This window comes from Vitis riparia, chromosome 7, assembly GCF_004353265.1.
Source record: "Vitis riparia cultivar Riparia Gloire de Montpellier isolate 1030 chromosome 7, EGFV_Vit.rip_1.0, whole genome shotgun sequence".
In the NCBI taxonomy this organism is placed as follows: domain Eukaryota; kingdom Viridiplantae; phylum Streptophyta; class Magnoliopsida; order Vitales; family Vitaceae; genus Vitis; species Vitis riparia.
The window spans coordinates 6,148,258-6,164,519 of NC_048437.1; the positions used below are offsets into that span (position 1 = coordinate 6,148,258).

Below are 16,262 nucleotides of genomic sequence, written 5' to 3' on the forward strand. Positions count from 1 at the left end.
ATAGTATATCATATCGTTAATAAGTGATTAGTTAAAAAGAAGAATTTCGTGTAAAAATGTCTTAAGTAATTTATTTAAAACTTAAGTTAAAAGAAAAAAAAAATCAAACAACTCTTATGTCATTTTAAAGAAAAAAAAAAACAGAAAATAAACGATTAAACTACGTTTTTTTAAAAAAATTTATGAAATAGCCAAAAATTAAATTAAGTTGTTAAGTTTTATTAACTATTTTCAACAAGTAAATTTCAGGGCATACTATTAGTGCTTATAATTTAACAAAAATTATTTTTTAATCGTCAATTCCGTCAAACATCATCTAAATATTTATTTCATAAAAAGGCAGGACACTTTCTTACATTTTGGCCGTGAGAATAATGTTTATAGTGATTTTAACGAATCAGATCCTCGAGGCAGATTATGACTTGTGATAAATGCATAAAAAAAAAAACCTCAGAACAATTTGAAAAACATAGTAAAGCTATAGAGCCACCGTCATAGCGGAAAAGGGAATATTACATAGACGGGCTTGTTGGAGACGAGACAATTGACGAGTGTGCAGGGCCCAAACCACACTCAGAAGAACACCCACTCCAAGGCCAAATCCTCGACCCGAGAACCGTACAAAACGGTTCTTAGGATTATGGAACTAATAAACAAATGACAACTGTCTCCTTCAACATTAGTAGAGAACTGGAGAGTGGATGGGTTAATGAGAAACACAGCAGAATTTCAAGATATCATGTGAAGTCAAGATATGCTATACATCGGCAGGTGGAACCGAACCCAATTAGGGGCTATTCGAATGTCAAAAAGTTGTATGTAGCAAGTCTGCCCAAGTCGACGGTATCCTCTTGAATATCTCCTGGTGGAACCGAACCCAATTAGGGGCTATTCGAATGTCAAAAAGTTGTATGTAGCAAGTCTGCCTAAGTCGACGGTATTCTCTTGAATATCTCCTGGTCCTCATACAAACAAGTGAGACTGCCTACAGGGTACAGCTGACACTACTCCTGAGGAAGAGAACCAACATCCCCAAATATCCTTCCAAATATATTCTCCTTCATCCTGAAAAATACATCTAAAATTGCCAATAAAATTCCTAAGAATGAGGAATAATGAAGTCCCATAATTCACAAGGGTGGGTGGTGGGGGCTACAAGAGAAATTTGTGAGGGGGAGCACCATCAAGAAAGGCTTAAGTTACCCAACCCAAACAAACCCCAAATAAAAATTAAATTGCTTTTCTATTGTCATCGCTGACTCAGCTTGCGCTTTTTTGCCAATTTTCTCAGCCGCTCCCGTTCTTCCTCCTCCTCTATCAAACGAAGTTCTCTTTCGTCTTCCTCCCTTGCAATTCTTGCACTACATTCCAAATATGTGATAGAAATTAGAACATCAACTCAACATGAATCAGAAAATAATTCTAAAATTTGCCTCCTATTGTCCCTACGTAAAATGAAACCTGCAAAATTTGTGGTGAATCTGTAGAAAGCAAAGGAAAAATTCAAATATTCTGCAACCAAAGAAGACACTTTTTTTCTTTAAAAAAATTAATTTTCTCCAGTTTTGGTGAGAGCTCCATGAAAATAGAAAACAAAATATTTTCTCAACAGACCTCTTTCTTCTTTCCTTATTTCCTTCACCATTACAAAAGAAAACAAGAAAATATGTCTTTAGAGTTATTCTATTTTCCAACCATCTACTCAGTCAGCTCCTGAAGATGAATATGAAAGATTATATTGTAAGGAATGTAAAAGTGGACAGGTGGGTACAGGGCCTATAGGCCAGATGGTATATGCAGAAGATGGTAGAAACTAGAAATTGATATCAGTAGGAAAATACATATCTAAACCAAAATTGAACAAGGAAATTTAACACCAGTCATTGAAACTTAGAAACCCAAACTAACCTCCTCCTCTCCTCCTTCAAAATATCATCAAAGTTAGCCTCCATATCACTATCATCATCATCATCACGGCCTGCATATTTATTGGGGTTGTACCTGAAAAGAAATGACTTGATAATCAAATGGACCAAACTTTACTTATAAGGGCAGCAATTTATATCTAATTTAATTCCAAATTTATGCATCCTTCAGTTTCTCCAGCATCTCATCACAATACCGAGAATATTTTAATATCAGAATAGAACCATTACATTTGAAAAAAACTGGAATGGTTTTGAGATGGCAGGTCAAGGAGCCCAACACAAATCCAACCCATTCAGCCAAACAGCCAATAAAAACCCAACATCTCAGAAATGTCCGTAGGTTAGGTAGCATTTTAGAAACATTTTGGGAATGCCAGCAAATGTGAAGATTTGACATTGAAGAAATTACAGCAAATTTTAAATTTGCAATATGCACATAAAGAATGCATAACTTCAGAAGACTAAAAAGCATCCGACTGCAAGAAGAATAAGGAAGAAGGAACTTTTACCCGAACATTCGCCTGATCATATTAATAGCCTTTCCATCTTCATCATCATCCTCATCATCAGAGTACCGTCTAACAGGTTTTTTCTTGGGGCGATGGTCCGACAAAGTCGAGTGTGATGACATTTGCTTAAGTGGCTTGTTTATCTGCGGCAGTTTCAAGTATGTAAACATTGGTCAGATCTTTCAAAAGACTTAAGGATATCCAACAGGAATTAACACTCAAATGACAGTACATATGTATGTAGAAGTGCAGCTAAACCTGAGGCCTTGATGAATCCACTCTCTGCTTTGGCATCATTTTACCCTTATTAGAATCTTGAAATTGCCTTTTCTGGTCCAAGTTTTGCCTTGGAATAGAAGGATGCAACTTTGAAGGGGGGGCCTTGTGCAAACTAGACATTGAACTCCTTGCACCTGGTGCAGAAGCCTTCTTTTCTGCACTGGCAACTGGCATTTTTGAAGGCAGGCTTTTTGGGCCCACAGGCCGGCCAGGACCAGCTCCATTATTGGTACCAAGCTGTTTTCTGGAATCCACTGACATCAAATTAGGCTTGCTAGCAGAAACTAACTTCTGGGATCCTGCTTTAGCTTGTATTTGACCATTCATTGAAACTGGTTTTCTCTCTTCACGGCTGCTAGGAGCTTGTCTGCCAGTGTTGCTCAAAGGTGGTTTGCTTTTTGGTGGTATGCTTTTTTGTGGTAATTGAACTGACCGTGACTCTTCAACATCAGAAAAAAACCTGTATAAGCCCTCAATGAAAGTAGCATGCTTTAAATCTCATAGACCATAAAACAGATTTGATATAGCAAAGCAGAAATATACCAGAGTTAGGGACAGGAGCTTTTCGAGGTGGAGGCTCTTTTCTAGGAGCCGGAAACTCTGCATCATCAGATAATAGAAAAGAGTAATCTCTTGTATTCTTAAGTTTCTGAGCCTTCACTTTTAGCTGCACATATCAGGAAATTCATGACTTTAATTCAAACCACAGGTTTTTGTCAAAGTTACAAGGCCAATATGTGATAGATTGCTCTAATTACCTCATTTATGACTTTGGGTCGGTGGCCCTGTTCTCTAGGCCTTGATCCTGCATTGGTTGAAGTAGAGTTCTTTTTGTTCTGTGGAGGCAGGTAAAGTCGTCATCAAATAAACATCATCTCAAATGAAGCTATAATCACAACACGACTTCCTAGCGTCATAGTCTAACAACACAATTCTGAGTATCTCTATAAGAAAAGGACCAATGAATCACCTAAAAAGAAATACCAAGCATATAGCATAAATCAAACCACACAGCCAAATCCCTACAATATTAGATGATAAAAATTTAAGCCAAGTTTCCCTTCTTAAGATGTGAGCCTCAACAGCTAAGTATCTCCAACTTCTTTATTTTGTTAATAACAAAAAATTGACTATACATATAAAATAAATAAATAAAAAGCACATTAAAGCCTGAGATTTCTTTTGCCTTTCCATGGAACCAATTTTATATATTTTATTTTACTTATTTATTTATTAAAATTAGTTTTTGAAAAACAAAAGGTAAAGTTATGGAAAGCTGGTTATTGTATTTGAACAATTGTTGCAAAAAGTTGTAGGATAACAGCAATGCATCCTTAACAAGGACAAGAATCCTTCAAGGGAAATAAGGCCTCAAAGATTTTCTTTGAACTGAAAACCTAATGCACATGTCATTCATTTAAAATCGCATTGAAAACCCTATTACTGCTTAAATGTCATAAACAAGATGAGTCTCTTTGCCAACCTATCAGATATGTGTCCTCATGTTTTAGGGCAAGAATCCTAGGGCAACATACTCCCAGACTCTGTTCAGGTATTTTCCTGAGCATCAAGCATGAATCTAGGGACCTGACTGCTACACTAGAACTTGAGGCATTTTCCTCAAGCTTCACCTTAATATCAATTTTAGAAACCCTCACAGATTTTTTTGAAAAATGACTTTTTTAACAATCTAGGGTTGCAATGTATATGTATCTCATTATGAACCCCCACAAATTCTTTGAAGAAGTGACCTAACACAGAGTTAGGACAGTGATACATGTCTTACTCCAGCATTTTTAGTTAACCGAAACCAGTAACTTAGGTCAAAGCTTGATATCTCACTGCTGGAATTTCTTAGATCTCCAGATAACTGAAAACACTATTAATCCCAAAAAAAAATGATAACTGAAAATAAGCACAAGGCTCTTAAGTGGTATTAAAAGAAACATGGCTTCATGAGCATATAGGTCATAGCCTCCACAATCACATTATTCAGTCAGTTGTAGCAAGATCATATTTGCAGCAAGTAGGATTATGTGCACAAAACATAAACTGAATACATACATTGTGATGGGAGTTTGTAACCAAAGATGCCAGATGCTGAGTTTCTAACAATGACTTGCTTTCTTGGATTACTCTTTGAGCAATAACCGGTTGAGAAGGACCGAAGAAGGATCCATAACTGCAAATTATGAGGCACAATTATGAGGAATAACATCTTATAGGAATAATTCAGGAAACCAGACTTCATCTTCACCTCTAGGATATCCTTCAGATGTGAAAACATCAAATATAAGCATCATAAAAGATGAAACATCAACTGCGTATCGCATTTGACTCCTACCACAAGAAATGAAACATAACAGCCTTTAAAAATAACACATAATATTAGAGAAACCATTCTTTGCTTGCTAATATGACTGGAAAAACCATTTGACCATGAGTCACAAGATTCAATTATTAGTGCATCAATAGTGTTCTGGTGACCAGGCTAATTGGTCTTCAAGGTCAAAACAAGGCCCTGTTAATAATAAACTATGGATGGCCATACAAATGTATAATTCTAATTGGAAGTTGAAAGTCTGGAAATGAGTTGCAAGATTCATTTATTAGTGCAGTAAAGGAATCTTAATGACTAAATTAATTTGTATTCAAAGATGAAGTGAGACCTAGTTAAAGATAAGACTTTGCATCAGCATAACAAAGTATTTGGTGTTTTACCTTCATAAAGCATTCAGATATCCAAAAGTTTCATAAATGTAGAAAAAAATTTAGAAGTAAAAAAGAAAAAGAACAAAGTTATTAAAAAAAAAACTGTTACAAACCCCAAACACACACTTTGCATTGGCATAACAAGGTCTTTTGTTTGTTACCTTCATAAAGCCTTCAGACGTTTAAAGTTAGTTATGGATGTACTAAAAATTTAAAAGTAAGAACAAGGATTAAAAAAACCAGTAACAAGCCTCAAGTCACACGCACACACACACAAAAGGAACTGCTGTGCACTCTTTGCTTCAATTAAAAGCACCAAACACTGATTCCCAATAAGGTAAAAAAGCTTGAGCATGGTATAACATTTGGGTTCTTAGTTAAATACAATGCCTACTTCAAACAATAGATACAGCAACATGTTCAGTTTGGTTCTGCTCAGGCACGGCCAAGCATATGGAATACTCCATACGTGCCAGACATTAACCAGACCTGTTTGCTATTGGGGTTGAAAATCTTAAACCTAACCCAATGCAACACAAGGTCCATGGGTCCACCTAAACCAACTTGCCTAAACCAATTGATTTTCCTTTTTTAACAAAACTTTTCATTGCAAATTAAAAAACAGAATTTGATTTTCGAAGTATCAATGGAACTGGAAAATTATATCTAAAATCAAGTGTTTGTGCAACCTGCATTTTTTAGCAAATGCCACAATAAATAATTAAACATGTTTAGGCATTTTACATGCAGTTACAAGGGACAAACAATGCTTACAATATTAGTTATTGAAATTTGAAAAATCAGACTACAAGTTGATATTAGAAGTTCCAATTAAAAATAGCTGAATTTTTCTTTTTCCCCACATAAAGTAGGATTCCTTGAATTTGAATTATCCCTACACTTTAATTTCTTTTCCCTCTCCCAGTAATACCATGTTGCGTGTTCTCAACCCCAAAACAAACCATAAACTAAGGATTGAACTTTGATTAAGTAATATATTGAGCTCTCTTGGGCAGAAATTATTTCCACCAGCAGCAGAAACTACCAAACATAGCAGAAAAATTGACAGGTCTCACTGAAGGAACCCATGTGCTAAATTTAAAAAGACAAATGATCACACAGCATAAACCAAATGATTTAGAGTTATACAACCATTAAATCTTCCCTTAATCAAAATACTTAGTGAGGCAAAATCTAATTGGTCCATACCATTATAACGTGTGCGCTAAATCAAAAATGCTGAAAGATATGTAGTAAAACCTCAATAAATAAATGTCCAATAAATTAATAAACTCGTTTAAATAACTCAAGCTAGCATACCAAATTAATAATCTCATTAAATGCATAAGATAATAATTTTTTAGAAATCCTTAAAGGCTTGATGAAGCCCATAAAAAAATAACAAACAAAAATTCATAATATAATATTGATTAGTTTTTTACAACTATTATTTTTCTCAATTCAACTCTTTCTTAGAACCATAACACATTTGAAAGCTCTTTATCTTCTAAGACACTAAGTTTTGACATCAAATCTCTCCCTTTTAGGAGTCTTTCTATCTTCTACAATTAATAATCATTTTTTTTTTGGGAAAGTGCATTAAACTTCTATGTTTTAACTTTTTTTTGATAGGTTAGACTTCTATGAATTAACTTTTCACCACATCCATTATTTTTGGATTTATAAGTCATATATGTATAAATACTTTATAGCCTCTCAAAATTAATAAATATTTGTTTATCATTAAATTAATAAATTATTCATTTATCAATACATCAATAACCCTGCTAAGATAATAATTTCTATTTGTCCCAAGAGTATTATTTTATAGGGGTTTTATTGTATAGGACTAATCAATACATTGAGCAAATTCCAAAACACATTGTCACATTTTCAAGTGGTACCTAAGCTTACCATCAGTCAGCTACTACTGCCACCAAGGGCAAAAATTCAGGTACAGACCAAATAACAACAGAATGCTAGACCATGACAATAACATCTACTTAAACTGAAGCTTTATCCTCTCAAACTTTGTCGTGTTTTACACTTTGCCTCTCATATTCAAAACTCAACACTTTGGCCCCCAAATTTGTTAAAGAGTAACATTTGGCCCCCCAAACTTGTTTCAAAGTCAATGAATAGCATATTAAGTTAAAAAATAAGGCTGAAAAATGGTAGTTGTCATATTTGGAAGGCCTTTGAAAAATTCCACTTCAAGGCTACCAATTTAAAGTTGCTTCTACCCAAGTTCAAACCCATGTTAGAATCAAAGTGTGAAAAAGAGCAATTCCTTTTATAATTTTATAAAAAAATTTGTAATTGGGGGGCTAAGTGTTGCTCTTTAACAAATTTGGGGGCTAAAATATTGAGTTTTGAATGTGAGGGGGCAAATTGTAAAACACACCAAAGGTTGATGAGATTAAATGTATTTACCCCTAAAATAAATATGAAAAGAAGGGAAGGCAATCCCCAAAATCCTTTGATTACTTCCATGCTATTTCAGATAAAAGTTTCAAATGATCCCTTCTTCGTTACATGCCATATAAATCACCCAAAACCCTTCCCATAAATAAACCGGAAATAGATCAGACTAAGCTTAGAAGAAGATCAAACAATAGAACTAAGGAAAAATATGTACAACCCAAAAGCAAAGATTAAACTTAATCCACAACCTTCTCCCTGCTGCTTGGGAATTATGAAATAAACCAAGAGTAATTAAATATCTATAGAAAATTTGATCAACAAAATATCAACTCAACCTATATCAGAGTAAAACTGGGATAGCTTAGAATAACCTTCAATGCCAAAACATAGAAATCCTAATAAAAAACAGATGTTAACCTAGCCAAGGACATCAATGATAACATGGGTTCCAATACTATAGCATCAGACAAGTAAAATGCACATTCTCTGAGAGTGATGAAATACATCATTGCAATAAGATCTGTTGCAATCTGCATCAATACTCTCAGATAGAACATAGGCTATTCTGTTAGGAATAACTAGAAACAATCACATAAGAAAAGAATAAACAGATCAAACACACAAAGTTGTCAGTGTAACAGAATGGAGTCAACCAAATGGTTGTATAGCAAATAAGGATAAATAGGCACATTGCTCACTTGTCATATGGAAGTTTCTTCCTTTTCTCTTGGTAACTGTTGTGACCAGAACCAGTGTCCTTCTTCAACTGCTTTCTGAAAGATTCTTTTAATTTTTGCCTCAATTCGAGATATTCCACTTCCTCCTTGGTAGGCTTTGGAGCTTCTTTTTCTTCTTCTTCATATTGATCCTCATCAGCTTCTTCCCCTTCCTCCTCATATTCATCTAAATCTTCATCACTTCGATAATACTCCTATAGACCACACCATTAGGGGAAAACAGTACTTAAAAATCGCACACACACACCCCTTAATACAGAAAAGTACATAACAAAATAATTTTAAAATAAAATTTTCAAAATTGATTTTAAGACTGCTTACAGCTCTATCATATCCCCGCATCCTGTCTGATTCTCGAACAAGCTTACTTAGCACCAGTTACAAATATTGGATGCCTGAAGGTTTTAGAAAAGAAAAAGAACTAGAAGGTTTTAGCAAAAACAACTAAAGATCAAATATTGGGAAGAAATTACAAATAAAAAAATGAAAAAATATGTACGCCTTTTCTTTATTCCGATTGTTGTGACCCTGAATGGATTTTCTTTGCAAAAAAATAAAATAAAATTAAACATGGTGAGATGGTAAGCATCTGCACAAATCAGAAAAATCTGAAATGATTCAATCGTCGACATTAATTCCAAAAAAAATGTTTCTCTCCTTAAAAACTTTTAAAAAAAAAAAAAATTCGAAGAACAGAAGAAGAAAACTCTTCTTCGGTCATGAAAAATACACAAAGCAATATAGATGTTTGTACTAAACAAAACATATTAAGAAATAAAGAAACCCTAATCCAACCTCGCAATCAATCCAAATTCGGGCCATAATCGAGAGGAGACACATGCACGCAATAAAGATTTTGCAGCGATTTAAAAAAAAATACAAAACACAAACCCTAATTCCATCGAAACAGTTGACATTGGACAGTTCCAAGCCAATTGCAAACCCAATCATCAGTACATCAAAAAGAATAAAAACCTCAAAATTAACCAAAACCAGAAAATAAAAATAAATAAAAAATTGTACAACGATAAAAAATCTAACACAAAGAGGTTCAAATACCTGATGCTTGGCGAGGATTCGAAGAATTCGTATCAAAATTACGCAATTTTCAACCGCGAAAACAGAATCCAACCGCAGATGACAGCGAAATTAATTGAAAGGGCGGATACAGCGAACGGAATGACTGGGATCTGCGGAGAAGGAAGCCAAAGGGAAGGGGTTTCGTCGTCAATTTGAGGAATAAAGGAAGGACCCAGAAACAAAACGCTGCGAATGCTATACTGAGCCAAGGTGCGTAATACGCACCCCCAAGTCACATTTCTCAGTTCACCCCCAGCCGGCCCCCACTTTAAGGTCATAGCCCGAATCCCGGTAAAACCACCCCTCAACCAAAGAACTTTACTTCAACTAAAATATTTAATATTTAAAAGTACAGAACCTATCACCTAAAAATAAATAAATAAATAAGGAAAAAGGAGAGAAGATTGTAAAGATTTCATCATCAATTTCAAATCAAAATAATTTCTCTCATTAGCTGAGCTGTAATAATATTTCTTATTTTTAAAATGTTATTATAAAAAAACTTTATACCAATTTTATTTTTTAGTCCAAATTTATTTATTTATACCAATTCAATCGTTTTTTCTATATCATGAACAATTATTTTGCCTTAATAGGGAAAAAAAAAAGTTAAAAAACATAAGTGGAATACAGTCAAGAGACTATTTCTAAAACGGAAACAAATCGGAAATTTTCGAACTCCATGTCAATAAAAAAAAAGAAATTAAATTTATTAATTAATTTTAAATATATTAAAATTCTTGTAAATAAAAGATTATTCCTTTTCGTTCTTTTATGATTCGCTTTTTCTTTTTCACTGTTTCTTAAAATTCCCTGATTCAATTTTAAGAAAATAAATTTACTTAAATATGAATTCTATGCGTATGATAAAAAATAATAAAAATAATTTTGAGCCAATTAGAACTGGGCAGGAGTGACATGTACAAGCCATAAAAAAATAAAAAAGTAAAATAAAAATAAAAGCCAAACAAAGAAAAGGAAAAGGAAAAAGGAAGAAAAGAAAATGGAGAATGTTTTTGTTCTCTACAACACCATTATAACACTTTAAAGAAAAACCAATGATACGTTACGGTAATGATCGGAAATAGCGAATAAGTGATTTTTTAAAGATTTTAATATATGTATTGAAATTTTCCATTCATTTTTTTAAAGATTTTAATACAAGTAATGAAAAATTCGATATAAAAAATGTATGGAAAAATGTATGGAGGTGAAAAATCATTGGATCTAAAACCACACTTAAAATAGAATATATATATATATATATATATATATATATATATATATATATATATATATATATAAAAGGAAAGTTAATGATCTTTGAGTCAATTTAAAAAACACTAGATATAATAGAATAAGATATCATATCTTAACATATGATATGATTTCTAACGAAATTTGATATTATTGAATATATATATCTTATGAATATAATATTTTAAACTAGCATATCCAATACGGTATGTTATATTATATTATATTATATTTATATTTAATTGTGAAATGAATAAAATAATAATATGAAATATATATTATTTTCGATATTTAAAATAAAAATTATATTATATTCTAATATTTTTTATTTAAAAAATTAAAATTTATAAATAAATTTTTTTATATTATGTTATTAAATATATAAAAATAATGCATATGTTATATATTGATATTAGTTTATAAATTTATTTTTAATTTTTTTTAACCATAAATTTAACTTGTAATAAAAAAGATATTTTGTAAAATAAGTATATAAAAAATAAAAAATTTAATTTTATAATTCAAGGAATATTCATATCGCAGGTAGAAATAATAAAAAATAAATAAATAATATATTCCACCGCTTATCCACTGCTGATTGAGTGTTGAATATGATAAGAGATAACTTATAACTTATTATATTTTTATTACTAATCAAACATGATATAAAATATAATATCTTATTTTTTTTAATCCTATTTATAGTTATATGTTATATCTAATCAATCAAATATGATCTAAAAATATTTTAAAAGACTTTTTTTCTTCTAAATTTTTAATTTAAATTTATTTTTCAAATTAATTTTATTATTTAGAAATATTTTTTATATTCAATCAACATAATTTAAAAATTATGTTGGATTTTCATTTTTTTTTCAAGTATTTTGCTTCAAAAATTATAAGTTGTCCAAAGCATTTTGTTGTAACTAAAATCGATTCTTGGGGATGCACGCCTCAAAAACTATTTTCTAAAACGGTTATCGGGTCTTATGATAAAATGAGAGGAAAGGGATATATGTGTGCATGGAGGATAAATGAGTGTATTAATAAGGTTAATATTTTTAAGTAGATATATAAATGAGATAGTGTAGACCCCCCGGAGAATGTTTTCTTTTTTTTATGATTACTCTTCTGACCACCCCGGGAATTAGGCTGATGGGGGCGACCAAATTAGACGGGGAAAAAGAGGGAAGAAGAAAAAGAGGGGGAAAATGGCTTGTAAAGGAAGATAGCACCAGTTGGGAGAGGGGAGGGGGGTCCAGAGAGGAACTAGGAGAAGAAAAATGGAGTTTGAGAGGGGAGCGGCGGAGAGAAAAGTAGGAAGGGCGGCGCCACCTTGAGCTTGGTAAGCATTCGTTTTCTAGGACCCTGTTTCACCATTTGCCAATTTATACGTATTGTTTTGTTGTTTGCCTAGGTGTAGCATGATTATTGTGGGTAACATGCTCTGTTTTCTTTTCATTGTTGGTTCTTCATGATACTCCATGCTCTTTTCCATAAGTGACTGCATTTTCTTGGATTGGATTGGATGTTTGATGATTAAATCACGGGATCCTAACTTGCCCCATCAGTTGGCAATCCGTTCATCACTCATTGGACTTGGTTTTGCCATATAGTTCTCCAAATCTCGTCCTTGCTCTGTTTTCATTTTTATTCATTTTTTTAGCTATTTCATCCCCCATGCACACGTGAACTGCATCCACTCCTACTCTCTATTTTTCCTCCTCATTTTCCTACCGTTTCCTCACACCTTGAGCTTGAAGAAGACGTCAACCAGGACAGCAACCGGAGATGCTCAAAACTCCAGCTCCATTTCGAGCCTAATGCCAAAGCTCCAAGATCCTAGCAAATGGAGAGCCTCATATGCAATTTTGGGAGCACAAGGCTCTCTCTCACAGCGCTCCAGGGAGTCCCATGCACTTCGCGTTCCACGTGAGGGTGTCGCCATCAACTCTCCCCTCGTCGCCGCCGCTCCTTGAAGCCACTTTACCCAGCCCGCCCGTTTCAAGAACTCGGTGGCAGCAGCATTGTCGGCGATGCACGTGGTGAACTCCCCCCCAGATGGCCAAGTTCGACCAAGGAAGCCCCTCACGCGCCTGTAAAGGCCGCAGCTGCTGGTTCCGTCCTCGGACACAGACACCAGGCCGCAGCTGCAGGCTCCACTCCTGAATGCCGACGCTAGAACGCGACGGCGAACGCGGCACGGGTGGCGATAGTTGAGGCGACGGCGCAGAAAGCGAGCAGCTTGGACAAATTTCGAGGCCCTCCGGCGTTGCCTCTCTCACCTCCATTTCCTCCATCGCCGTCTCCGGAGGTGAGGAAGAAGAGCATGTGATGAAGGGCCCAAGGAGAGATGAAGATTAACTTGGGCCTTAGTGGGCTGGACCAGTTGAAAAGGTTCAGATTTGTTTTGCTGGTAGTGAGTGTTTTGGGTTTAAGTTGTGGCATTAGGCCCAAATGCATGATGGATGATTACTTTGGGCTTGCCCATGAAAGCATTAGACTTGGGCTTGGGTTGGAGCCCAGGCCCAGTTCGTGTGGATGAAAGGCTTTATGTCAATCCTTCAAAAATCCTAAGTTTTAATTTAATTCTTGTTTAAATCATATTTTCATAAATCAAATCGTTTTCCCGTATTTATTATTTATTCAAAGTCCAATCTACCAAAAAAGTCACGTGTTTTAATTTAATTCTTCAAATACTCTTTTAAATCTCATATTTATCAACTAGAATTATTATCCTATATTCTCCTATCTATCTATGTCAATCCTTCAAAAATCTCATGCTTTAATTTAATTCTTCAAGTACTTGTTTAAATCTTAATCTCATAAATCGAATCATCATCCCGCATTATTAGTTGTTCGAAGTCTAATCCATTAAGAAAATCTCATGCCGTAATTTAATTCTTCAAATACTCGTTTAAATTTTATGTCCATCAATGGGAATTATTATCTTATACATTCATTTATTATCTAGCCTAACCCTTCAAAAATCCCATGTTTTTAATTTAATTCTTCTAATGCTTGTTTAAGTCTTATTTTCATAAAATCGAATCATTATCTCATATTTATTAATTATTCAAAGTCTAATTCATCAAAAAAATCCCACGTCTTAACTTAAATTTTCAAATATTCGTCTAAATCTTATGTTCATCAATTAGAATTATTATCCTATATTCATCCATCTATCTAGTCTTTCGAATCCTATGTTTTAATTTAATTCTTCAAATATTCGTTTAAATCTTATGTTCATCAATTAAAATTACTATCCTATATTCATCTATCTATCTAGTCTAATCCTTCAAAAACCATGTGCCTTAATTTAATTCTTCAATAATTAGTTCAAATCTCATTTTTCATCCGTTAGAATTATTTATCTCATATATTTATCTAGTTATTTAAAGTCCAATCTTTCAAAAATCTCATGTACTAATTTAAATTTTCAATCCTAGAAACTCCATTATTCGCCTAAATTTTATTTTTGTTAATTAAAATCCTTATTCCATATTTATTTATATAAGGCCCAATTCTTCAAAAATCCAACTTCTGAATTAAATTTTTAATCCCAAAAATTCTATTATTCATCTTTATTTGTCTAAATACTATTCGCGTAAATTAGCGTTACAATCCCACACTTATCTATTTATTCAAAGCCTAATCCTCAAAAAATCCAACGCCTTAATTTAATTTTCAATTAAAAAGATTCCACTATTCATTTTTTATTTATTTTATTATTTTTATTATTCGTTTAAACGTTATTTTTGTTCATTAGCATCATTATTCCATATTTACTTATGTATTTATTTCAATCATTAAAATTCAATTCTTCAAAACCGGATTTCCAAATTTAATCTTTAGACTCAAAAATTCCACCATTCACTTTTATTCATTTAAATATCATTTTTGTTATCATTATCATAAATTCTACATTTACTTATTTCTTTCTTCTAAAAATTCTAATAATTAAAGTTCAATCATTCAAAGATCCGACTTTCAACTTAATTTTCAAAATCCCACTATTCACTTTCATCCATTCCAATATCGTTTTGATTAATTAGCGGCATTATTCCATACTTACCTATTTATTTCTCTTTAAAATCTCAATCATTAAAGTCTAATTCTCCAAAATTCCAATTTCTAAATTTAGCTATCTGAAATTCCAATTGTCCTATATCCGAACTTAATTTTCAGTTTCCCATGCTCCAATCCCCGTATTTACCCCGCTACTTATTATTATCATTATCATTATCATTATCACCTTATTCATTATTTCTATAAATTCTGCCTTCGAATGATTTTTAAGATCTCCGATTTTTATACATCAATTTTCATAATTTCTACGTCTCAAATAACTTACGATTCTGATCCCTTTCAAAATTTAACTCCCAAAGCCCCAATTTTCGTAACTTAGTTTTCCTTAAAAATCCCGAACTTTCAAATAATTCCTCAAAATCCCAATTTCTTTCAAATTTAATTTCTAAAATTCTCATTCTTACATCTACTTCCTAAGAATCCAATTTTCAAATAATCTTTAACACTCCAATTTTCAAATAACCTCTAAGACTCCAATTTTCAAATGGATTTCAAAAATCCAATTTTCCTTCGAACAATTTTAATTTCCATTTGGTGATGCATGTGATATGTTTCGTGCTCTATATTGTGTACTAACCCTCTCTATTGATAGCGCATGGTGGCTCGTTGCCCAGGTATGTACCCATTTTTCCTTTAATTGTCGTCTATGTATGTCCCGATTCTCACACGTGCATGATCACCCTAAGTATTCATTGATTTTCACATCAATTGTTACAACAACTTCATTTTATTAGTAAAGACTCGACTTTAGGGACTTAGAAGGGTACTATGGTCTTTACCGTACCTTCCCGATAAGTAACCTGACCCCCGAGCCCAATCCGGTTTTTCGTAGATCACCTTTTCCAAAATAAGGAGTCGCATTTAGGGTTTTTTTTCTTATTTTGTTTACCCTTTTAAAAATAAAACAAAAATAAGTGGCGACTCCAAGTCATTTTCTTAATCAATAAAAATTATTTTTCAAATTAAAATCGAGCTCGCCATCGAGTGGGAAACGCATGAGCTGAAATGCGGGATCCACAGATAGACATAAAGAGACGAAAATATAATTTATCTTTAAAAACTAGTTTTAAGTTAAAGTGCAAAATATATATATATATATATATATATAGTATTTTATAAAGAAATAAGGATGTTTGGTAAATTGTTTTTAAAAACATTTTTCAAAAATAAAAAACAAAAAACTTGTTTATTTTTAAAAATGATTTTTCTATTTTATTTTGTAAAATATCGTAAATTCAATTTATATA

The 16,262-nt window shown here is 32.8% G+C and overlaps 1 protein-coding gene across 1 annotated transcript; it reads right to left on the minus strand.

The window, feature by feature from the left end:
- Positions 1-432: 432 nt before the first annotated feature.
- Positions 433-9,888, minus strand: LOC117918603 (protein spt2-like). Its single transcript, XM_034835365.1, has 10 exons — positions 9,649-9,888; positions 8,911-8,984; positions 8,551-8,783; positions 4,781-4,898; positions 3,475-3,552; positions 3,260-3,383; positions 2,696-3,156; positions 2,438-2,580; positions 1,909-2,001; positions 433-1,361 (listed from the first exon to the last, which is right to left on the minus strand). Exons 2-10 carry the CDS (start codon positions 8,929-8,931, stop codon positions 1,250-1,252), a joined length of 1,383 nt encoding a protein of 460 aa, XP_034691256.1. The 5' UTR covers positions 8,932-8,984; positions 9,649-9,888; the 3' UTR covers positions 433-1,249.
- Between the last annotated feature and the right edge of the window lie 6,374 nt (positions 9,889-16,262).

Bases quoted from the DNA above. Each gene is read 5' to 3' on its own strand.
- LOC117918603 (XM_034835365.1), bottom strand. From the start codon at position 8,931: ATGCGGGGATATGATAGAGCT. The intron at 3,157-3,259 runs GTATATTTCTGC...CTGATGTTGAAG, and splicing joins AGCTCCTGTCCCTAACTCTG to AGTCACGGTCAGTTCAATTA. The intron at 2,002-2,437 runs GTAAAAGTTCCT...ATTTCTTTTCAG, and splicing joins ATGATCAGGCGAATGTTCGG to GTACAACCCCAATAAATATG.